A 24,648-nucleotide genomic window follows, 5' to 3' on the forward strand; every position below is an offset into this window, starting at 1 on the left:
GGAGCTTGAGAACATTATGCTAAATGAAATAACTCAGACAGAGAAAGACAAATACTGTAGGATCTCACTTGTATGTGGAATTTAAGTTAAAAAAACAACCACCAAGCTCATAGAGAACAGATTGGTGATTGCTGGAGGTGAGGTTGAAGGAGGTAGGTGAAATGGGTGAAGGAGGTCAAAAGGTACACACTTATAGTTATAAAATAAAAAAGTCATGGGGATATAATATATACCATGGTGACTATAGTTAATAATGTTGTATTGCATATTTGAAAGTTCCTAAGATACTAAATCTTAAAAGTTCTCAACACTGAAAAACATTTTGGTAACTGTGTATAGTAATGGATGTAATAGATTTATTGTGGTGATCATTTAACAATATATACAAATATCAAATCATTATATTGAAACTAATACAACATTATATGTCAATTATACCTAAAAAAAAAAAAAAAGCAGATTACCCAAAGCTTAAGGGAAAAAAACTTAAATGAGCTCTCTTAGCCCATCATTAGGGAGTATTGCCTAGAACTTACAAATTGTGAAGGTAATGTGAAAGAATGGGGAAAACAGAGTGGGGCAACCCAAACTCAAAATAAACCACCTTTGTGAGTCAGAGCCATGAACTCTTTGCCTAAAGAGAATGAAGGAGGAACTAAGTTTCTTAATGCAATAATGAGAGCAATTGTTCATAGAAAAAGGAAAATCTTTACATTTCCTCTCTTCCCCAGAAAAAGCATGATTAAATAACATAATGGTTGCCACTCCAAATCCTGTAATTTTTTTTGTCTGCTATGAATATGACACTCTGTTATGGATATCATTTGCATATATTTTTTCCATTCTTTTATTTTTAACCTATTTTTGTTTTTAAATCTAAAATATGCCTATTTTCAACAACATACACTTGGATCTTGCTTTTTAAAACTCAGTCTGTATCTGTATCTTTTAATGTGTATGTTTAGTCCTCTCACACTTATTGCAGTCACTGATATAGTTGAATTTATGTCTCTCTTTTTGATATCTTCTATATCTCTTATGTTTGCTACCTTTCTGTTGTATTTTCTGGATTTTTTAAAAAAAGATGTCTTTTAGATTACTCAGTTCTGGTGATTTTGATATTGTTTTACTTTCAGTTATTTTCTTAGTGGGTGTCTATGGTATTATAATATGCATGTTAACTTATCACATATTCAAGTTAATATTAAATTATAGAAATTTTACTCCAATATAGTTCATTTTCCAATTCCCTCTGTTGTATTATTTTTTTATATATCACATCTATATGTGTTTTAACTATAGCTATAGCATATTTTTTATATTATCTTATGCCTTTTAAAGAAATTAAGAGTATAAAAGCTCTTTTGTTTACCTACGTGTATACCATTTCTAATGTATTTCATTTCTTTCTGTGTATTTGATTTATCTACTATCATTTCCTTTTAGCTTGAGGGACTTTAATTTTCTTATATTGCAGACCTGCTAGCAACAAATTTAGTCTTTTATTTAAAGTAGAAATACCATTATATTGCTTTCAACTTTTGCTTTCATTAAAGTATTATTGATATTACAATCTTATGATGGTTTCATGTAAACACCACTGTGGTTTCAACATTCACCCACATTATCAAGTCCTCACCCCCTCTATTGTGGTCACTGTCTTATCAGCATAGTAAGATGTTATAGAGTCATTCTTTGTCTTCTCCGTGCTGTACTGCCTTCCCCATGACCTACTTATTTTGTGATTGTTGCTTTCATTTTTTAATGATAGTTTTGCTGGAAATGTAATTCTTGGTTATCAGAAATTTTTTTCTTTCAGTATGTTCAATATGTTATTCCACTGCTTTCTGGCTTCTATCGTTTCAGATTAAAAGTAACCATTATTTGCATTGCTGGTTCCCTTCTTTGAGATGAGTCCCTCCAACCAGCTTTTAACTTTTTCTTTTTATCTTGGGTCTACAACAGTTTTACTATGTGTGTCCAGGTATAGATGTGTCTAGGTACAGATCTCCTTGTAATGATTGTTTTGTTTGTTGTACTTATTGGATCTGTAGATTAATAATTTTCATCAATTTTGGGATGCCTTTGATCATTATTTTTTAAAATAATTTTCTACCCTTTCTGTATTTCTCCTCTCTTCCTAAAACTCTCATATTACCCATCTGTTGGAATGCTTCATTTTGTCCTACAGGGCTCTAAGAATTGCTCATCTTTTCCTTGATCCTTTTCTCTGTTTTTTACATTATGTCATTTCTAGTTATCTGTCTTCACATTCTCTGATTCTTTCTCCTGCCACCTCAAATTTGCTAAATCCCATCTTGTGCATTTTTTATTTCAGTTTCTGTACTTTTCAACTCTAGAATATCCATTTGTTCTTTTTTTTTTGGATAAAAGTTACTATTTCTTTATTTCATTCTCCTATTTATTGAGTCATTGCCAGGCTTTTCTTATATTTAACATGGTTTCTTTTAATTCTTAAAAACATCTATAATGTATTCTTTAAAATCTTTGCTGGATCCATATAGAGTTAATTTTATTGACTACTTTTTTTTCTTGAGTATGGATCATGCATTCCTGTTTTTGCATGACTTTTAATTAAAAAAAAACTTGGACATTTTAGATATATCATAGGCAATCTGTAATCTTATTTTTTCCCATGAGAATTGTTTTGCCTTTTTAAAAAGTAAATTGTTGGGACTTAATCTTTCTCTCTTGTGTTTTCTTCCTGCAATAACAATGAAAAACTGATATTTATTCTTGGTTTTTAAAGTTATTTTTATTTTTTAGCTTGACTTCCTAGGGTTTGCCTCTGGTTCTTCATAGCTTAGTGATCAGTCAATGATTGTTCAGAACTAGTGTTTCGAACACTATGAATCTATGAATCTTTAAGTCTTCTACTTTCTGCTGATGGATTTTTGTGTGGATTGGTAAGAAGATTTAGTTCTGTGGTCATTTTTAAGTCTGCCTCACCTTTTGCTTTCCTTCTTGCTTCTTGGATCTCATCTCTGTGTTTGTGTACAGTCTCCCAGTTAGCCAGCTTTGTGTGAAGAATCCTTTGCTAAATATCCTCTGCATGTGAACACAGGCTTCCAGTCAGGCAAGGATATGTGGAGAGTTTATGTAGCTCATTTTTATGTCTTTCAAAGTTCTAGGATCTCCCTCTTACAATTTTTGGCTGGTCTGCCAATCTGCCACTTGTCCCCACAAGTACTGCAACCTTATGCTAGTGGAACTGTGGGTTACTAATTTAATGAAGAATGGAGAAAGATGTATGGAAGAAAGAAGCAAGGACAAAAATAGAAACATTTCTGTACTCATGTTTCAAAACTAATGATGGGCAATAACTTGATGTTAGGGTATCAACTTTGGTGCAAGATGCCCTCTTCTTTGCTGCCTTTCACAGGCATCCTTGAACTATAAATCAGGGTAAAGTTCATAGGGGAAGATGATATATGGACAGCTTGATATTGAGAACCATACTTGTTATGTGTTACAGCAAAGAATATCAGCAAGAAGGAGAAAGCTAGTAGCAGGAGAGTAGATATTTAGAGATCTTTCACTCCATCAACTTCTCAGTTTGGTAGACCAGGAGAAAACCAAGGCACAAGGATGTTAAGTTTTTAGTTTATAGTTTCACAATTATTTGGCAAATTAGTTGAAATTTATACCAGTCTTCTGGCTTTAAATCTTTATTGTGTTTAGCAAGGAATACAAGGAAAGCATAAGTTTTGGTAGGACCATAATGTCCTTGAGTTAAAAATGACCTAGAGGAATAGAACCCTGCTACACTGTTAGTGGGAATGTAAGTTGGTGCACCCACTGTGGAAAGCAATATGGAGGTTCCTCAAAAAAAATAAAAATAGAAAAATCATTTGACCCAGTAATTCCACTCTTAGGAATTTACCTGAAGAAAATAAAGTCCTTGATTCGAAAAGACATATGCACCCCTATATTTATCACTGCACTATTTGCAATAGCCAAGATATGGAAGCAACCTGTGTCCATCATCAGACAAATGGGTAAAGAAGATGTGCTTCTTACATACAATGGAATATTATTCGGCCATAAAAGGAAAAGAAGTCCTTCTATTTGTAACAACATGGATGGATCTAGAGGGTATTATGCTCGGTGAAATAAGCCAGGTGGAGAAAGACAAATACCATATGATTTCACTTATTTGTGAAGTTTAAAAACAAAGCAAAACAGAAAGAACAAAATAGTAGTAGACTCATAGACAATGAGAAGGGACTAGTGGTTACCAAGGGGGAGGGGTTGAGGCAGGTGTGGGGGGAGGGTGACAGGGATAAAGGTGCACTATAATTTGTGGACACAATATAAGTTGGTCATGGAAACAGTAGTACAGCATGGAGAATACAGTCAATGATTCTGTAACATCTTACTATGTTGATAGTAACTGCAATAGACAGGGTGAGGATTTCATAATGCGGTAACTATTGAACCACTGTATTATATATTTGAAACCAACATAAGATTGTATATCAATGATACTTTAATAAAAAAATGACCTACAGGAATAATGCCCTCCAATAATAATTTACTGATATTATTATAATTATTCTTAGCAACCACTAAAACAACCAGTGCTTGTTGAATGCCTAGTATGTCACTATCCCTGTGTAAGGTCATTACAAATATGTTATTAGTATTCTCATTTTTGAAAATTAGGAAAGGAGAGATTTGCTGATTTGTAAAGAGCTCTCAGATAGTAAGTAGTAGAGCTGGGAACCAAACTTGTATCTGCTTGAATTCAAAGCTTATGCTTGTAAGTATCTATTATATTGCTTCACATAATTTTGGTGAAAGTACTTAACCTGCACTTGGCAGGCTGTAGTGATTATACTGAAATTATTGTGCCTGTGTCGCTTCCACTCTGCTTGAATATATCTAGGGATGGGAAACTCACTCCATCCTCAGTTAGCTCTTTTCCTTATACGACAGCTTCTGTTGTTTTCTCATGTGGAGTTGTATTGTATGTCTTTTGGTTATGTCTGTAATGTTTCGCTTTCTGGATTTATACAGAATAAGTCAGTTTTCTTTTTGGTATAAAAGCAAGTCTTCAGTTTTTTTCTTTGCCATGCTCAACAATCTCATCTTTTTTCATCTGTTTTTAAATTATAAAATTATTTCCCATCTTGATACTTAAGATGTACTCTAGATAATTGGTATTCTGCTGAGAGATCCTAATTACAGTTGCAAATAAATATAATACCACAGCTAGGCTGCTAATAACAAAAATAGTAATACCTTCTCTTGGTAGAGCTCATATTAGACAGGAGGCATAATGCTAAGTCTTCTGTGTCTTTTTACAGTAACAGTAGATGAAGGAATTGAAGCTTACAGAGGCACTGTTGTCTGTCAGTTCTGCAACTAATAAGTCACCACTATACCAGAATTTGAACCATGGTCACTGCTTAACTCTAACTCTTCACTACTACTCATCCATACAGTAGGAGTAATAATATTGTTTATTGTTTATCATTATGAAAAAAGATTAGGATTTCAAAAATAGATAGCTATTATTGGTTTATACAAATAGTGCTTTTATCTCACACGACAAGAAATCAAGAGATGGGCAATCTAGCCCAAGTATGACAGCTATGGTAGCTCAATAACGATGTAGGGACTTAGGCCCTTCCTATCTTTCTGTTCACCATCCTTAGCATGTAGTCCTTTGGCCTCTTGCTTCTTGACTCATTGCCAAAAAATGACTACTGTTCTTCTGGGCCTTATGTCTATGTTTTGTCCATGGAATAGGAAGGACTAAAAAGCTGAAGGAAAAAAAAACTGGTTTCCTCTTAGTGAGGTTTGTCTTTTAATTTGGCAAGGGAAGGCCCCCTCAGGATGTCTGTCTGTAGCTCATTGGCAACTACCATGTTACATGGCTACTCCTTGGTTCAGGAAACAGAAATTTTGTGTTTTAGCTTTTCAGTCTCTGGAGTAAGGTGAAGGAGAAGGGATTGTGTTTAGAATTTGGGTCAGCTTGTCAGTGTCTACCACATACATGTATAGGATTGTTGGAAGGATTCAATGATACATTGTAATTTAAAAGTTCTGCAGAGTGTAATTTAAATATATGCCAACTATTATTCCTCTTGCCTTCTATTAATAGTTTTAAAAACTAAAGTGTTTCCTTGAATTTATTCTGATTTTGTATTCAAGCCTCAGAAAAATCTATAAGATTAATTACTTGTGTAAATGTTAAACAAGTTCACTTTATTTTTTAAATTAAAGCATAGTTAATATACAATATTATTTTGGTTTCAAGTATACAATATAGTGATTTACCAGTTATCTACATTATTAAATCCTTACCTTAACTAATGCTACTATCTGTCAACATGGAAAGATGTTACAGAACTATTAAATATATTCTCTATGCTGTACTTTCATCCCCGTGATGAATTTATATTATGATGGAGATTTTGTACCTCTTTATCCCCTTCACCTATTTTACCACCCACCCGAATCCCACTCCCATGGTAACCACCATTCACTTCTCAGTGTCTATGAGTCTACTGATGTTTTAAACAAGTTCACTTTATTGCCTACATTCTAGAAATTGGTACAAATGTATTTACACATAAATACTACATTATTTCCAACCAGCTACCCTATTTTCATCTAAGAATGAGTAAGGACCATTCCCACATCTGGCTAATCTTTGTGTACCACACATCCTAAACCCTCTTTGTATCAGGGGTTTGTGTATTTATATCTTGTTTATATCTTGACATCTTATAGGGTTCTCTTGATGGATTTGAGGTTATTTGTCTAGAACAATGTTCCACTGTCCATGCCAAATGCCCTATTTTCTATTAGGTGTTTTGAACATTGCTTAAAGAGCCAAGTCTTTTCTATTGGGACTATCAATGTGGGCATTAGTTTTTCCTCTCCAAAGCCTTTGGTGTCAACAGTGACAGAGCAGTGTTTTAAAAACATTTTCTCTTAAAATCCTTCAGTTTTCTATGCAAAACTTGAAAGTTTCTAGAGTTGTCATCCAGATTATTGCTGATAAAATCATTTTTTTCTATGATATCAGCTGAATTATGCTTTAATTTGTAAAAATAAATAATTAACTTCAGGATATGAAAGCTCCTTGCTAATTGGGAAGCATTCTAGATAAATGGTCATTCTTGAAGAAGGCTGTTTTCTGGAGAATATTTTTGCTTTGAGTGAAGTATAAAATATACTGAAGTATAAAAAACATCCTGTCACTAATGGGAAAATAATTGGGAAGAGGCAAATCTGCAGAGTGACTCAAAGAGCCCTGCTCTTGCTTTCTTCAGTGACCCATAAAATATTTCCAGATTTAAAGAGTGAATAATGGGTCAGAATTTACCTAGAGGTACATGAAAAATAGAAACCTGACCAGCTAATCCAAAGAATGGCAGCCTTAATTTGAACTGAATGGGCTGGTTGGGAGGTAAATTTGAAAACAGGCCAAGTATCCTGAATACACATGCTGGAACTGTCACCTAGACCTACAGGATGAGGTAGGGGAAATGACCTTCATAGTCACTAGTATTCAGACAACTATTTAAAACACAATAAAAATATTGTATTATTTTTCTTAATGGAGTTTATAAATTCTGTCATTTTAGGTGAAACAGAACTTTGATGTATGTATGTTTTTTTGTTTCCTTTTTTGTTTTTGCTGCCTGCCTTCTTTCTTTCTTTTTGTAGACATTGTTCGCAGTGATGTTGCCTTGGATAAACAGAAAGGCTGCAAGATTGCCCAGCACCCTGATGTTATGCTAGAGCTCCAACGGGAGAAGGCAGCTCAGATGCATCTGGTTCTTCTAAAGGAGCAATTCTCCAATACTTACAGTAATCTCGTATTAACAGGTAAGGCTACTGGAGTCAGCTGAAATCTTAGAGCGCTGTAGATTGATGGCCTTTATCAGTTAGCAACTTGATGCTTGGGAGACACTAAAGGGGGATCCAGATGAGCCCACATCTGTCTGTCTCCACCCACCATATTCCTTTTTTAATTGTGATGACTCTTGTCTTCTTGTGAAAAATGTTTCTTGTAGTTTGCAGATGTATTTTGGCTTGAAGTTGTGGGCAATTCGGCATGTATGATCTCAAAAGACTGAACCAATGAAAACCTAATGAAGCTTTGTAAAAATATGACTTTTTAGATGTGTGCCAGTAGATTTGAGAGAATTACTAAATTTGGTTTCTAAGAAGCAACTATTTGCCTCTTCCTGTTTATGCCTTTTCTATGAACTCAGTGAATATAAAGATGAAATGTAAAAGAGATAATGATCCACAGGCAGAACTGAAAATTTTCTGTTCCTGGTAGAGTTTGAAATATCTAGGGAATTTGATTTTCTTTTTAAGAGCAAAAAGGCTATGAGACTGAGCCATATTCCCTTTGGTTCTAGGAGGGAAGTGAATATGTGTGAGGGCTCAAAGGAGGAACAACTTTTTTGCAGGGCTGCCTATAAACTTTGCTGGTAAAGAGAATGTGAGTTGCATACTTCTTTCCAGCTTTGGAAAAGATTCTAATAGCAGACTAATGTGAGAATCATGAAGGACTTGAGATGAGCTAAGAAGAGCAGTCCAAGTTATCCCTGTTTTCTTAAGGGAATGCAAGGTGGACCTGCATTATATTGATCCTAAAAATCTTTGCAAATCAGAAGTGTATTTTCCCTTGTTTATGTCTAGTTAAAAAAATAAAAAGATGGGATGTCTGACAATATATGAACACTTCACACTTAATTTTGTAAGCTCCAAGTTAGGAAAATTTTAGTTTTTTTTACAGGTTTCCTGGTATTTTGCCTGGAATTGCTGAGGGGCAACCAAGTTGTTTTCCTTTTGAAAAAGCATAAGTCTCTTCCAACTTTTCATCTTAATACCTGGTAGAAAACCCAATAGCATGAGATGAGAGCCAGATTTAAATGTGGCTTTGTTGACCAGAAAAGAGGATTATGGATTTCTTAAGTATAGTCTCTGTTTCGCTCTTTGATAGGTCATTAAGGAGAGAGAACTTAAAAGTGATTTATGGCCAATACATGTATTTTCCTAAACGGATTAGTGAAACTGTGTTTAAGTTTAGATGTTTAGGAAGAGCATAGATTTTTCTACAGATTTCTTTAGTCTACCTCAAATATACAAATGTACATGTATTTAGTATTTTCCAATTGAATTATTAGATATGAGATTTTTAAATTTCATCCTTATTTTGATATTTCTAATTTCCATCCATATTCTCTAATATGTTAGATTGGTCAGACCCATCTTCTTTAACGTGGCATAGAAAGGGCTTAGGGTAATTCTAACCCTAAACTGTGGATCCAGAGTATGGCTTAGAGGCATATTATCTTTGAAAACACAAGTGTTCCATTGCGTTCATTGGAATCTTTTCTAATTCTCAGTAACATAATCCCTTTGGATGTTTATTCGCAGTTCAAACTGTTGGAATCAACATTGTCAACTTTTACTCTGACAACTTGCTTACTTTCCACTAAACAAACTTACCCTAGAGAAGAGCCTCTTTCCTGCTCTCACTTCTCCTAAGCTGCTTCAAAGAGTCCTCAAACATAGTCCACATTTTTCACCCAAATGCCTATGCAGAGGTGGTACCTTGCTGCAGACAGAGCATTTGGTGTGCCCTAGTTTGTTTACATGAAAGTTCAAAAGGTTCTGGTTCCAGGTGTTGGGAAGAAATGGAGTCATTTTAACTTAGCATTAATGATAAAACTATTTTAATATCCTTTAACTAAGTCTTTGATTTTACACAGTGTGGTTTTCTAATTGTTATGAAGTTTAATCCTTGATTTCTTGTATAAATTTTGAGAACATGGTCTCCAGACAGCTAAACATAATATTTAAACATAACTAAACTAACTTTTGTAAATATTTCCCTTTTCAGTGATGAATGTATATTGGTAAGGAGGGTGAGGTTGAAGGGGCAGAGACCTTTCAAATGAAGAGGCTTTCTTAACCAACATGTTCAGAACACTTACTCTGGGATTTCTGCTTAGTGATGTTCCACTTATTTTGTATAACTCTAGCATAATGTTTGAAATACCTGCAATGAAAGTATTTACGTGGGAGCAGGATGAGGAAACTGGGCCTCTAAAATCTTAGAAAGAAAACTTTTTTTTTCATGCCTCTGTCCTCCAACCCCTCTCCTCAATTACTTATAGCATTTCATGTATATGGGTAGCAGTGTGTCATAATTGTTCCCTGGTCAGTTAGTGGTATATTCTTTATTTTAAAATTGGACAACTAAGATCATAGTATAGGAAAAAATTAATCAAGTGATTGAAATGTCAGATGGTTAAAAGCATGTTAAAAATAATTGTTTTTGTTCCCCTCATGGACAAGCCCACATTTTTAGATGTTCCATCTTTAACTGATGTGATTGTCAGTGTTGAGGTGAGAGGCATGTATTTATATTCTGCATTCCAGCTCATGATCTCTCTTAAACAGCCACCCCTCAGATGAGGACAAATGACATTCTAGCTTTGAGGGTCTTCTGACCATTTAATAAAAGGAAACAACTCTACAGTCTTAGTGACAGCCTAATTAATGGAAACTAATAACAGTTCTTAAATGCATGTATCATATTGAAGTTCCTCATTATATCATATTTTTGGAAAAATGGATTGTATTTTTGCATGGTATTAAGCATGTTTTAATGTTTTCATATGAATGATTTACATGGTATTGGCAATAATGTTTGCATTTCCTAACCTACAGGGTTTTTGAAGTGAACTCTAAGGTTATGGGATGGTAATGGAATAATCCCAGGAGAAACACCAGTGATAGTACTGATTTAAATGGTGAGGAGTCTTATGTACACTTTGGCCACACTGACTCACCATCACATGCATGTATGCTTGTCCTGTAGCTTCTTGAATCTGAAGAGTTAATGTCAATGTGCATGTTACTCAAGGAGTGACAAATGAGAGGGAAAGTTGGGGAGGAGACTTTAAGAAAGGGCAGGGATCATGTCTTCAGTTTCATTGTTATCTCAGGATTCTTAATGTAGTAATGCCCTGTAAATTTGTTGAAATATTTTACTGTGTGCATAATTGAAGACTACATTTTAAGGGATAATTTTGACATCTATTAAATAACTTTCATAGATTCAGATTCAGTTATTTGTCTCCCTCACCTTTACCCCACCCCTTTTTGAGGTATAAATAATCATCATAAATGGATGGTATTATTCAAGATGCTTCCCAATATTCCTTTATGAAGACTTGCATCATGTTATTGGCTGGCACTTTTGGTTTTATACTTCTCCTTCCCATCTTTAGATTCCAGAGTGGACTGGGACTCCTGTGATCAGCTTTACTGTATTATTTGGCAAATGAATTGAGCAAAATTGGTTCATACTTCCTGTTGTGGACCATTCTTCTACCTTCAATATTGAGCATAGAGCCCGAATCAGTGGAATAATTGTTCTTTCAGTTCCAACAAACTATAATGATGAAAGAACTGTTTCCAAGTCTTTTTAAATTATGTGCATTGTATTTCATAGTATTGGATATAACATACTTTATTTACCATTTTCCTATTAATGTACATCTTGACATTTACTTCTTTAGAGTAGATTTCTCAAAGTGGATGTTGTGGTCAAAAGGTATTTTTAAATTTTATAAATTCAGGTTTTATTGAGGTATAATTTATATTCAGAAAGAACAAATTTTGACAAATGTATATACTATAGAGTCATATGGCCATCACCATGATCAAGATACAGATTTCTGTTACTTAATAAGTTCTGTTGTCTTGCTTTGCAGTCAGTCTCCTTTCCCTGCCTCCAGTCCTTAGCTGTGTCTGATCTAGTATTTGTCCCTAAATGTCATATAAGTGGAATAATAAAGTAGTTGTGTGTCTAATTTTTTTCACTTAGTATACTTTTTTTTGAGTTTCATTCATCTTGTTACATATATTAGCATTTCATTCCTTTTTTGTTGCTGAGAAATATTTCATGTTATGAATATCTTTTAACTTATTTATCAATTCATCTGTTGATGGACATTTGGTTTTTAGTTTTTGGTGATTATGAATAAAGGCACTGTAAACTTGTTCTCAGATCTATGTTGACATATTTTCATTTCTCTTTGGTAGATACCTAAGAGTGGGATTGCATGATTTATTGTGTTTGGAAAAGAAATTGTCAGACTGTTTCCCAAAGCGTCTGTACTATCTTGCATTTCACCAGCAGTGTGAGAGTTGTAGTTCCTCCAAATCTTTGATAACAATTAGTATTGTCTTTAAAATTTTAGCTATTCTAGTGAATATGTAGTAGTTTCCTTTGGTTTTAATTTGCAGTTTACCTTATGACTAATGATATTGAGCATCTCTTATGTGCTTATTTGCTATCTATATATCTTTCTTGGTGAAGTATCAGTTCAAACCTTCTGCCCATTTTAAAAAAAAGTAATGAGTGTTGTTTTCTTACTATTGAGTTTCAAGAGTTCTGTATGTATGTTGGGCTAACAAGTCCTTTATCAGACATGTGATTTGCAAATATTTTTTTCTCTGTGACTTGTCTTATTTTCTTAACAGTTTATGTCAAAGAGCAGAAACTTAATTTTGATGAAGTCCAATTTATGACTTCTTTGCTCTTGTATTTAAAATTTTAATGCACCTTGCCAGACAGTTTTCAGAAAAGACTGTAGCAATTCCCATTCCCACTAGCAGTGTACAAGAGCAGTTATTTCCTAGCATTCTCATTAGCACTAGGTATCCATGCTCTTTTCAGACATTTTCAGTATAACAGGTGAGAACTATTATCTTGTTGCAATTTTATGGCTGTAGCTAGGGCAGGTGTATTTTCACACATTTATTGGTGATTTCCGTTTCTTGTTTTGTGCATTGCCTATTAATATTATTTGCCTTTTAAAAAAATTGGGTGTTGATCAGTTTATAAGTGTTCTTTGTGAATTAGGAATTAGGAATGTTAATCCTTTGTCAAATGTATTGCAAACCATTTTCTTCCCTGGGTATCATTCATTTTTGTGACTCTTTTTTATTTAGAGCTTCAATCTTTTACTGTGACTGAAATTTGTTTATATATAGTGCAATATAAGTGTTTTAATATTGTTTTCTTCCAAGTAGCTAGCCAGTTTTGCATACACTGTTTTTAAAATAGAACATTCTTTTGCCACTGAATTAAAACATCGTATTATTACATATTTATACTCCCACATACATTTGTACCTATTTCTGAACTCTATTTTCTGTCATTTTTCTATTCTGCTGATGCTATACTGTTTTCATATCCTTTTACTAGTATACTATTTTGAGGCTTATTAGCCACCCCCTTATTTTTCTTTTTCAAGGTTTTCATGTTTATTCTCATAAAATTACTTTTGGAATGAACTTTTTATTTTCTCTAGTTCAAGAAAATACATCACTGGATTCTGATTTGAATTGCATTTGACATAATCCTACTTCGGGAAGGATTGATTTTTTTTTTTTATAGCAAGTCTTCCTTGGTATGTCTCTTCACTTGTTCAGTTCTTGTTTTATGTCATTTGATAATTTTTATAATTTTTTCCTATACCTTTCTTGTTAAATTTATTCTTTAAAATTTTATACTTTTGCTGATGTTGTGAGTGAACTTATTTCCCTTTATAACTTACTGATCAAACATAAAGGTAGATCTGTCTCTTTTCTAAATTTTTGCCAATTATTTTCCTTTTAATTTCCAAGACCTCTCAAACAGTATTGAAAAATAGTGATGATAGCTGCTTTTTACCTGGTTTTAAAGAAAATCACTTCACTATTTAATAGGCATAAACATTTGAATACTTATCCACTAAAATCAATACCTTTAAGGTCAAAATATGTTTTTTCAAAATGAGAATGACTATTATTATTTATGATTACAGTAGAAATAAAAACATTTTGATGTTTTTCTAGACATCTATTCATATACAAATTATTTGTAAGTCATAAGCTCATAATTTTATGCAACCAAATGAAATAATACATGCCTGTTATTTTGTAACATCCTTTTTAACAACATTTTGTGGACATCTTTCTGAATCAAAGAATAGAGCTTCATATTCTTTTTAATGGCTATATTAGAATTGTATTGTATGGATATATTGTAATTATTTAGTTGACCTTCTTTAATAGACATCATGGTTGCCTCTAATATTTCATGATTATAAACTATGTTGTGATGAACATCATAGCATATATATTTATGTATATCTTTCTATAATTCCTGGAAGTATAAGTGATATGTCAAAGGAATGCACATATAAAATTTTGATGCATTTAGTAAGTGGACTTCCAGAAAGATAATGGCAATTTATACTTTTATCAACAAAAATGAAATAATTAATTTATCTTGTCTTTCATTAATGATGATTATTTTTCATCCTTTTATCTGTGCCAGTGTAATAGACAATAATCGATATGATGTTTTTAATTACATTTCATTTAATTGATTACTAGTGAGGTTAATGATTTTTTTATATTCTTTGCCATTTCTATTGTGAATTACCCTTTTCTTTAGCTCACTTTTTTATTGGGTTATTGTTCAATTTCTTATTTAACTATAAGATTTTTTAATGTATTAGGGGTAGTAATCTTTTGTCATGTGTATTGAAAAAAATGTTTTCTTGGGCTTTAAAAATTTGTTTTTGTTGTGTATGTAGTTTAGAAGTCTTTCCATTTTGTTTTTTTCTCTCCCTTTTTCCCTTTCTCCCTTTCTCTTTCTTAGCTCACCTCTTTCTTGGGGCTTGCCTCTAATCAGCCTTTGGTATTTCTAGTCCAGAACCAGGTTTTACTGTGGTTTTCAGTTTCTGCCCTGTGGTGATACTTGGGGCATTTTACGTCCAGTCTCTGGGCCACATGGCCTGCCTGAGTTCTAGGTGTCCTTTCAGCCCCCTCACCTCTCTCCCTGCCACTCCCCATTGTTGTCTCTGGCAGCAGGCTAGCAGTGCTCTTTTCTTCCCGGGATTTAGTGAGTCTGGCTCTGGTCCTCCATCTCTTCCCAGGGCACTTTTTATGTGCATTATCTCTTAGCGGTCAAACTGCTGGCTGCCACTGTGACAGTGATAGTAGGTTTGGATCAGAGACTATTTTAGATACAGCAGTCAGGGAGGGCCTCTCTTAGCTGAGACTTTCCAGCTGTGTAGTCATTCCTTAGTATGTTCTAAGCATCAGTGTCCGCATCATTAATAGGTGGATTGTTTTTCACTTGAAAATGTGCAGTGTTTTTCTCTTTGAGTTATTTTTGGGAATCATAATCTCAGACTTTGTCAAAACTACAGGAATAATATTTTGTTCTTGTATTTAAATAAGACAGTAAGTGTGAAAATACTTCACAAATGGTAAGATATCTGCGTCATTTCTTTATAAATGAAGGAATCTTAGTGGTCCCTTGGTGTAGAAATGTGCAAGTGGTTGGGCAGCTTTTAATTCTACCTACTATGTTCAACATATGTGTTTTGGAATCAGGCAATCTGAGTTTGATAGTAGAACAGTGGCTTAACCAGCTCTCTTATATTTATCCTCTCTTTAGCTTTAATTTGTTCAGGCAAAAAATGATGATGGTATCTTACCTATGTCAGATAATTATTTGAGGATTTAATGAAGCTATGTATATGTATACAATGCTTTAGCACAATGCCTGGCCCAGAGTAAGTATTCAATATATGGTAATTTATTATTATGATTAATCTTAATGTGCTTTCAAATGCAAATATTATTCTTGGGTAGTTCATTTCCTTTTCTGGTACTGAAATTTGTTCTTAAAACCTCAGTTGATATAGTATGATAAGACAAAAACCAATCAGAAGCAATTTTGAGCTCTGCTTTTTAATTTATGATAACTTCATGGTAAATCTCACTACCACTCTGAACCCTGGATTTCTTAGGTATCTACGATGTGTGTAGAATTAGTAAAATTAAGCACAGAGTCACTCAGTCTCCTGGAAAACAAAGGTCTGAAAATGTGTCATGTAGGCAGCATTGGTCATATTTTTTTAGTCAAGCACTGTGAGTTCCTTGAAGGCATGATACTAACTAGATTATTATTAATTGGTATTAGAATTCTTCCTGATTAACCCTAAAGTGAAGCTCTGAGGCTGAACAGAACAGAATGTAGGTGGTATTTTACATATTTAGAATGAACTAAATGCTATTATCAACACAATGAAATGACTGCATAAAATTCAGTGAAATACACAAGCACATGAGGTTAAATAGCACATAACTAGAAGTTCCTCTTTTCTCCAACTGCTTTATGGTTTTAAGCACAAAGAATACATTCTGTTGCTTGTAAGTCCTCTTATGAGTCATCACACAAGTGAAGAACTTTTGTTTTTTACAAACTCAATTTCTTCTTACTAGATTTAACAGATATAAAATTACATTTCAGTAAAGATCAGATTAGTAACATAGGAAAAAAGTATATAATTACAAAATACTATGTACTTTGTGTATTAAAATCATTGTATTGGCCATTAGCATAGAGAATTACTAAATGATGTTTTTTTTTAAAAAAAGTGCTCATGTTCTGCTTCTCCCAAAATTAGACTTGGGAGCATTGACTGATTTTTCTCCTAAGTAGATGAAGGTTTTGTCTATATGAATTGCAGAATGAACTTCTTGTTTTCAGGAGTCTTTGTATTAGGAGACCTGTAGAGATGATGATTACTTCTTGCTTTTCACTTCTACTCTGTAAAGGATGATGTGGGAAGGAGTCCTTTGAATTCACTTTAACTCTCCTGTTTTCTCACTATGAGAAGTAATTCTTGTAGGGCTCCTTCATTTAGGTTGATGGTATCACATCAAACATAATTGAATAAAGCAATTGGGCATTGAATTAAATGTAGACAGCCCTCTGCAGGTCTGGTTGAACCCACCAGTGGATTGGAGTATTTAGGCCATTTATCTCCAATGTCCAGGTGGGTATGGGGGGGGTGTATATAGGCACTCCAGGAGATAAGCAAAAAAATCCATTGAGTGGGGGAGTTTTGCTAATAATTAATTGCATGGTCATGTTGACAGAATATTATTGGTATTGTAAAATTTTAAATTTATTCTGAGAATAAAGTGAGAATTTTCATAATTGGGAAGAATTCCCAATGTACCATCATCTGTCAGATTATTTTTAGTGTATTTCAACATATTGCAATTCACATGTGCCAAGTGAAGTAGATTTCAAGGGTTTTCTGAGAAGAAACTAGATTGAATATAGTTCTAATAATACCAGCACAAAGAAACAAAATTACAAAGCTGGTGGTTTGTCTTTTAGCGTGAAATCTTTGTCAGCCACATAATGTGGTAAAAATAATCTGAACAAAGTTGTCCAAAAAAATTCTGAATTATCAAGAAGACAATTTGAAAATTGAATGTACATGTTATTTTTAGTAATGTGTCTTATTGAAAGTTTATATAATGCCTGTCATTATTATTAATACTGTTCTAAAAATAGCAAAAAAGGGTTTTGAACCATTATCAAAACAAAACACAGTTTAAAAGATATTGCTTATTTAATTTTTACCTGATTAATTTAAAATCTCTTTTTTGACCTATGTTTTGTGTGACTAAAATATTACTACAGTAGGTGTCTGTGTAATATATATGTATTACATATATGTAATTATGTATAAATATACATAATATATATGGGTTTATGATAAAAAATATTCTACTGATATGCAGTAAAAAAATTTGGAGACTAAAAACCTATGAAGTGCTGTGTTTCTCAAAGCAGCATGGGAAAATAGATATAAGCAGAAACTTTAGGTCTAAAGAGACCTGAGTTTTAATCCTATACTTACCATGTGCTAGTTGTGTGTGGGCGAACTACTTAATTTCATTCCTATTTGCAAAACAGAGAAAATAGTATCTTACATGGCTTGTAAAGATTTGATTAACTAATGTTATGAAGTGCTTAATACAAAGTCACCCCTCATGAACATTAGCTATTGTTGTTATTATAATTATTATTAATAAAGAGGTTGTATGTCCTTTAGGGAGTCATCCATAAATGCACTCATGTCTCAGATACTATCATAGTGCAAAGTGATAAACAGCTTAGTAGATTACAAAAGAAGCACAACCTTAAGTTTCATGATTGTTGTCAGAACTAAACTTTTCCATGCATCTGCTTTGTGTGTGTATGAATGTATGAGGATCTCGGCTTTGGAAGAAGTAGAGTTTATTGTAGAGATTCTATGGGTACAAGTACATGAACACACTTGGCACACTTCTTTCCCAGAGCAGCTCTAGTCTCTGTTAGGGTTCTGAAGAGGAAAAGTGAAAACATCTGATAATTTCTTCAGTCTTCAGCCTGTTTCTTTTGAATGTAATGGCTTCAGCTGTTACAGGTTTCCTCTTCCTTCTCTCAGTATGAATGAAATTTACAGATCTGCAGATAAAGTTTCACATACAGTCTGGGTTACTGTGAAAGTATTGTGGGAATAGGAAGTGATTGCACTATGCAGTAGGGAAAAATAATGTTTTGTTCATTTGGAATAACCACTTGATTCTTCTGTGTCTTTTGTTGTAAAATATATTATTGCTATACAGTGATTAATGGTTAATGTATTAAGAAGAAATTTTCAGAATTGAGAGATTTGATTTTCAGCTTTGCCATTTGCTTCATGTGTGTTCTAGGGCAAGCCTTGGCTCCCTCATTCATAAATTTGGAATCAATAGAGTCTGCCTTTTGCCAATATTTATGCATCCCACATCTGAGCATCTATCATGTAGTAGCATTGTCTTAGGGATATGTAGATGATAATGATCTGATCCCTGTCCTCTCTGAAAGTGTAGTCCAATAGGGAGATAAACATGTAAACAATGATGCCTGCAGTGATTAGAGCTATATTTGTGGGACAAGAGTCTGAGTTGGCCTACGGCAATCAGAGTGGTGTTCATGAAGGAAGCATGCTAACGACCTCTGTGTTTCCTATTCTTGCATTGAAATTCTGGTTAGCACTTGTTTCAAAACTAAGGACTTTTTCGCAAACTAAAAGGAATAGGAACAGGAAATGTTTTCTTCAAATTTGTTGGTAGCCTCTGATGCCTTCAAACGAAAAAAATTAGGTTGCAGGTAAGTAACATACCTTTTTTTGTACACTAGGATTAGAGATACTATATGTAGGTACCTGCAGATGTGGTTTGAATTAGGAACTTGGAAGATCTCAGTCTATCTTCCTTCTTCTTTTTCTTCTTATCTGTCTTTTGCTTGTGGGAGGATATACATCAGGGCCTTACCCTCTTCTTTCTCCCTCCAGGTTTCAACCCAAACATACAGTTTAAAATGTCACAAAGTGGTTGGTTCAGATTTTGTGGGGTCCATAACTCATAAAATTTTATTTGCCTTCTTTAAGACAAAATACAAAATTGTGAACTCAAAATTACACAAAAAATTTATATGGAAAGGCAAAAGATACAGAATAGCAGCACAATACTGAGAAAGAACAAAGTTGGAGGACTAACACTACCCAAATTACTATAGAATCTCTGGGTGTAAAAGATGGCAGAGTAGGAAGGCAAGGCAGAAACTGCTTCCCATGTACACCAAAGGGAGCAACTACAGCAAATACAACTAACCCTGAAAATGACCTGAAGACTGCAGGCCATCTATGTCCAATAAAGAAGAGAAGACCACACTGAGGAGGGTAAAGTGGCAGAGCTGTGATTAATGGGGACTGAATCCTTCATCCCAGCCCATAAGTGGGAGGGAGAGGAATGGAGTGGGGAGGGGATAGGTGCTCAGGAATCCCACACACCTGGCCCTTGATATCTGCTCTGGGAACAAGAGTCCACATTGCACTGGGTTTTGGTGATTAATGGGGCTGGACATCAGGGTGAGTTGGAGTACTTTGGGAGGCTGAGACTCCTGCTGCATGTGGAGGACAGGCACACTCCATCAGTCCTGTGTAGACTGAAAATAGAGGCAGCAGTTTGAAAGATGTACCAGCAGTGGGAAATGTGCCAGAGGGGTGAGGGTTGGAGAGAGCTCTCTCCAGAGGAGAATGGGCAGGTGGATGATGCTTCCCTAAGCCTCCCTTAACTCAACAGTTTGGGTACTCATTTGACTCAGTTTGGAGTCAGTTCCAAATGCTCCATCTCCCTCACTGGTAGCTCAGCCACGTGGAATGCTGCCCTGGGCACTGCTCCACCCATTCTACTAGCCCAGCAGGAGCCAGCAGATGGTGGCCACATGCACAATGATCCTGACAGAAGAGCCCATGACACATAAAGGGCACTCTGATATGATCCATCAGCCTTTGTTGACAGAGATCAGCAACTACCCTCAAGCAGGCAGAAAGACAGCCCCACCTATAGCCAACTAACAACTGTGGCTCCACTGCAAAGGAGACCCAAGCCCTGGTGAGCAAACAGTCTTGAGCTCCTGGGCATTACAGGATGCCTTTCTGATAAAGCCATTATTCTCTAGACCAGGACTCATAGCAGATACATATAATACAAAGGAAGAAACACAGAGACCCAGACAAAATGAGAAGGTAGAAGAATATGTTCCAAACAAAAGAACAAGTAAGAAACCAGAGAGAGGGCTAAGTGAAATGGAAGTTGCCAGTCTTCTTGATAAAGATTTCACAGTAACAATCAAAGATGCTCTCTGACCTGGGGAAAAGAATTGATGATCTCAAGGAGAACTTCAACAAAGAGAAAGACCATTTGTAAAAGAGCCACTCAGAGCTAAAGAATACAATAACTGAGATGAAATATACAAGGGAGGGAATGACTAGTAGACTGCTGGAAGTAGAGAAGATAATCAGTGAGATGGAAATTAGACAACAGGAAAACAACTAAGCTGTGGAACAGAGAGAAAAATAAATTTCTAAAAATGAGAAGGTGCTAAGAGAGCTGAGTGAAAACTCCAAACAAAACAATATTGCATTATAGGGGTACCAGAAAGAGAAGAGAGGGAAAAGGGAATAGAAAGTATATTTGAAGAAATAATTGCTGAAAACTTCTCCAATCTGGAGAAGGAAATAGACACCCAGGTCCTGGAAGTACAGAGAGTCCCTAACAGAAAACAATACCAAGACAGCTAGTAATTAAAATGACAAAGATTAAAGATAAAGAGAGAATCTTAGAAAGAGATAGGCAGACAGTCATCTGTAAGGGAAACTCCATAAGGCTATCAGCAGATTTCTCAGCAGAAACTTTACAGGCCAGAAAGGACTGGCATGAAATATTTAATGTATTGGAAGAGCCTACAACCAAGAATCCTCCACCCAGTAAGCATACCATTTAGAATAGAAAAAGAGAATTCACCGCCAGTAACCCAGCATTACAGCATATATTAAAGGAACTTCTGTAGATGGAAATGTTCTTAGACCTAAATATTTTTCATCAGTGAAAATAAACCTACAGGAATGGTTGTAGACCAGTTACCTTCTAAGAAAGTATGAAGTTAAAACACCAAAAGTACCAAAAACATCTATACACAGAATAGTAAAGGAATGTGCAGAAGATATAGATTATGACATATATAAAGTGTAGAGGAGGAAAAAGAATTAAAAAGTAGTACTTTTACATTATGTTCAAAATAGAGCAATCATCAACTTAATATAGACGGTTATATATTTAGGTAACTATGAGCCCTATGATAACTGTAAACCTATAGCCTATAGCAGATACAAAAAAATATTAAAAAAGAGAAATACAAGTATAACACTAAAGAAAACCATCAAATAACAAGAGAAAAATATAGGAGAGGAAGAAAGGAACAGAGAGGAACTACAAAAACAGCCAGAAAATAATTAATAAAATGACAATAAGTACATACCTACTAATAATTACCTTAAATGTAAATGGACTAAATGCACCAATACTAAGACATAGGGTGACAGAATGGGTAAAGAAACAAAATTCATCTATATGCTATGTACAGGAGACTCATTTCAGACCTAGACATACATAGCCTGAAAGTGAAGGGATGGACAAAGATATTTCATGCAAATAAAAGGCAGAAAAAAAGCAGGAATAGCAGTACTTACATCAGAGAAAATAGACTTCAAAACAAAGAAAATCACAAGAGGCAAAGGACATTACATAATGATAAAGGAATCAGTCAAACAAGAGAATATAACCATTATAAATAAATATGCATTCAACATAGGAGTACCTACATATGTAAAACAAATACAAACAGAACTAAAGAGAGCAATAGACTGCAACTCAATCATATTAGGAGACTTTAACACACCACTTACATCAATGGACAAATCAACCAGACAATGAAACAGGTGTTGAATGACATATTAGACCAGATGAACTTAACAGATATCTACAGAATGTTCCACCTAAAAGCAGCAGGACACACATTTTTCTCAAGTGCACATGAAATGTTCTCCAGGATACGTCACATATTAGGCCACAAAAAGAGCCTGAATAAATTAAAAGATTGAAATTGTATCAAGCAACTTCTCCAACTACAATGGTATGAAACTAGTAATAAATTACACAAAGAAAACACATGGAGGTTAAACAACATGCTCCTAAATAATCAATGGGTCCATGAACAAATCAAAGAGGAAATCAAACAATATGTGAAGACAATGAAAACAGAAACACAATAGTTCAAAATATATGGAATGCCACAAAGGCTGTTCTAAGAGGGAAGTACATAACAGTACAGGCCTATCTCAAGAAACAAGAACAATCCCAGGTAAACAGTCTAAACTCAGATCTAAAGAAACAAAAAAAAAGGAACAAATGAAACCCAAAGTTAGTAGAAGTAGGGGCATAGTAAAGATCAGAGCAGAAATAAATAAAGTACAGAAGAATAAAACAATAGAAAATTGTCAATGAAACCAACAGTGGGTTCTTTGAGAAGATAAACAAAACAGAAAAAAGAGAGAGGACACAAAATCAGAAATTAAAATGAAGTTACAGTTGACACCACAGAAATACAAAGAATTATTAGAGAATTATATGAGAAATTATATACTAATACATTTGACAACCTAGAAGAAATGGACAAATTCCTAGAAAAGTACAATCATCCAAGACTGATCCAGGAAGAAACAGAGAATTTGAACAGATCCATTATCATGAAGGAAATTGAACTGGTGAATCAAAAAACTCCCAATAAACAAATTCAGGACCAGATAGCTTCATGGGTGAACTCTACCAAACATTTAATGGTGAGCTAATACCCATCCTTCTCAAAGTATTCCAAAACATAGAAGAGGAGAGAACACTTCCAAACTCATTCTATGAGACCAGTGTCACTCTAATACCCAAACAAGATAAAGATAGTAAAAAAAAAAAAGTATAGCCCAATATCCATGATGGAAATAGATGCAAAAATCTTCAACAAAATATTAGCAATCCAAATTCAGAAACACATCAAAATGATTATCCATCACAACCAAGTCAGATTTATTCCAGGCATGCAGGGATGGTACAGTATTTGTAAATCAGTCAATGTGATACACCACATTAACAAGAAAAGGATAAAAATCATAGGATCATCTTAATAGATGTTGAAAAAGCAATTGACAAAACATCCATTCATGATAAAAACTCTAAATAAAATAGGTATAAAGGAAACATACCTCAGCATGATAAAGCCCATATATGACAAACCCACAGCTACATCATATAATATGGCAAAAACCTGAAGGCTTTCCCTCTATGGCCAGGAACAACACAAGTATGCTTACTCTTACCACTTTTATTTAACATAGTACTGGAGGTTCTAGCCATGGCAATCAGACAAGACAAAGAGATAAAAGGCATCCATGTTTCTAAGGAAGAAGTAAAACTGTCACTATTTGCAGGTGACATGATACTATATATAGAAAACCCTAAAGACTCCACCAAAAAACTATGAGAACTAATAACTGCATTCAGCAAAGTTGCAGATTGCAAAATCATTATACAAAAATCTGTTGGATTCCTGTATACTAACCATGAACTAACTGAATGAGAAATCAGGAAAACAATTTCATTTCCAATTGCATTAAAAAGAATAAGCTACCTAGGAATAAACCTCACCAAGGAGGTGAAAGACCTGTCTGTACTCTGAAAACTGCAAGACACTCATTAGAGAAATTAAAGAAGACACAAATAAATAGAAATCTATCCCATCCTCATGGATAGGAAGAATTAATATTTTCAAAAATGCCTACTAAGCCTAAACAATTTGCAGATTCAGTGCAATTCCTATCAAAATACCAATGGCATTTTTCAATGAACTAGAGCAAATAATCCTAAAATTCATATGGAACCACAGAAGACCCCCAAAAGCCAAAGCATCTTGAGAAAGAACAAAGCTGGGGATATTATCCTCTCTGATTTCAAGCTATATTACAAAGCTATAGTAATGAAAACAGTATGGTATTGGAACACAAACAGACCCACAGAAGATCAATGGAACAGAATAGAGAGCCCAGATACAAACATGCATATATAGTCCTAGTCAATTAATATATGATAAAGGAGCAATAAATATACAATGGGGAAAAGACAATCCCTTCAATAACTGGTGTTGGGAAAACTGGGCAGCTATATGTAAGAGAAACTGGATTACTGTGTTAAGTCCACACACAAAAGTAAACTCAAAATGGATTAAAGATACCTGGATGTAAGATATAAAACATTAAAGCTCTTGGGAGAAAACATAGGCAACATTTTCTTGAACAGAAA

General features: G+C 34.3%; 1 protein-coding gene across 1 annotated transcript in view; it reads left to right on the forward strand.

The window, feature by feature from the left end:
• The window catches only part of HPSE2 (heparanase 2 (inactive)), a 667,843-nt gene that overhangs the window by 59,166 nt on the left and 584,029 nt on the right, over nucleotides 1-24,648 (forward strand). The window contains exon 3 of the mRNA XM_073240566.1: nucleotides 7,705-7,866. Coding sequence (XP_073096667.1) covers nucleotides 7,705-7,866 — 162 coding nt within the window. The remainder of the gene's footprint in view (nucleotides 1-7,704; nucleotides 7,867-24,648) is intronic.

This window comes from Manis javanica, chromosome 7 (assembly GCF_040802235.1).
Source record: "Manis javanica isolate MJ-LG chromosome 7, MJ_LKY, whole genome shotgun sequence".
NCBI classification, from domain to species: domain Eukaryota; kingdom Metazoa; phylum Chordata; class Mammalia; order Pholidota; family Manidae; genus Manis; species Manis javanica.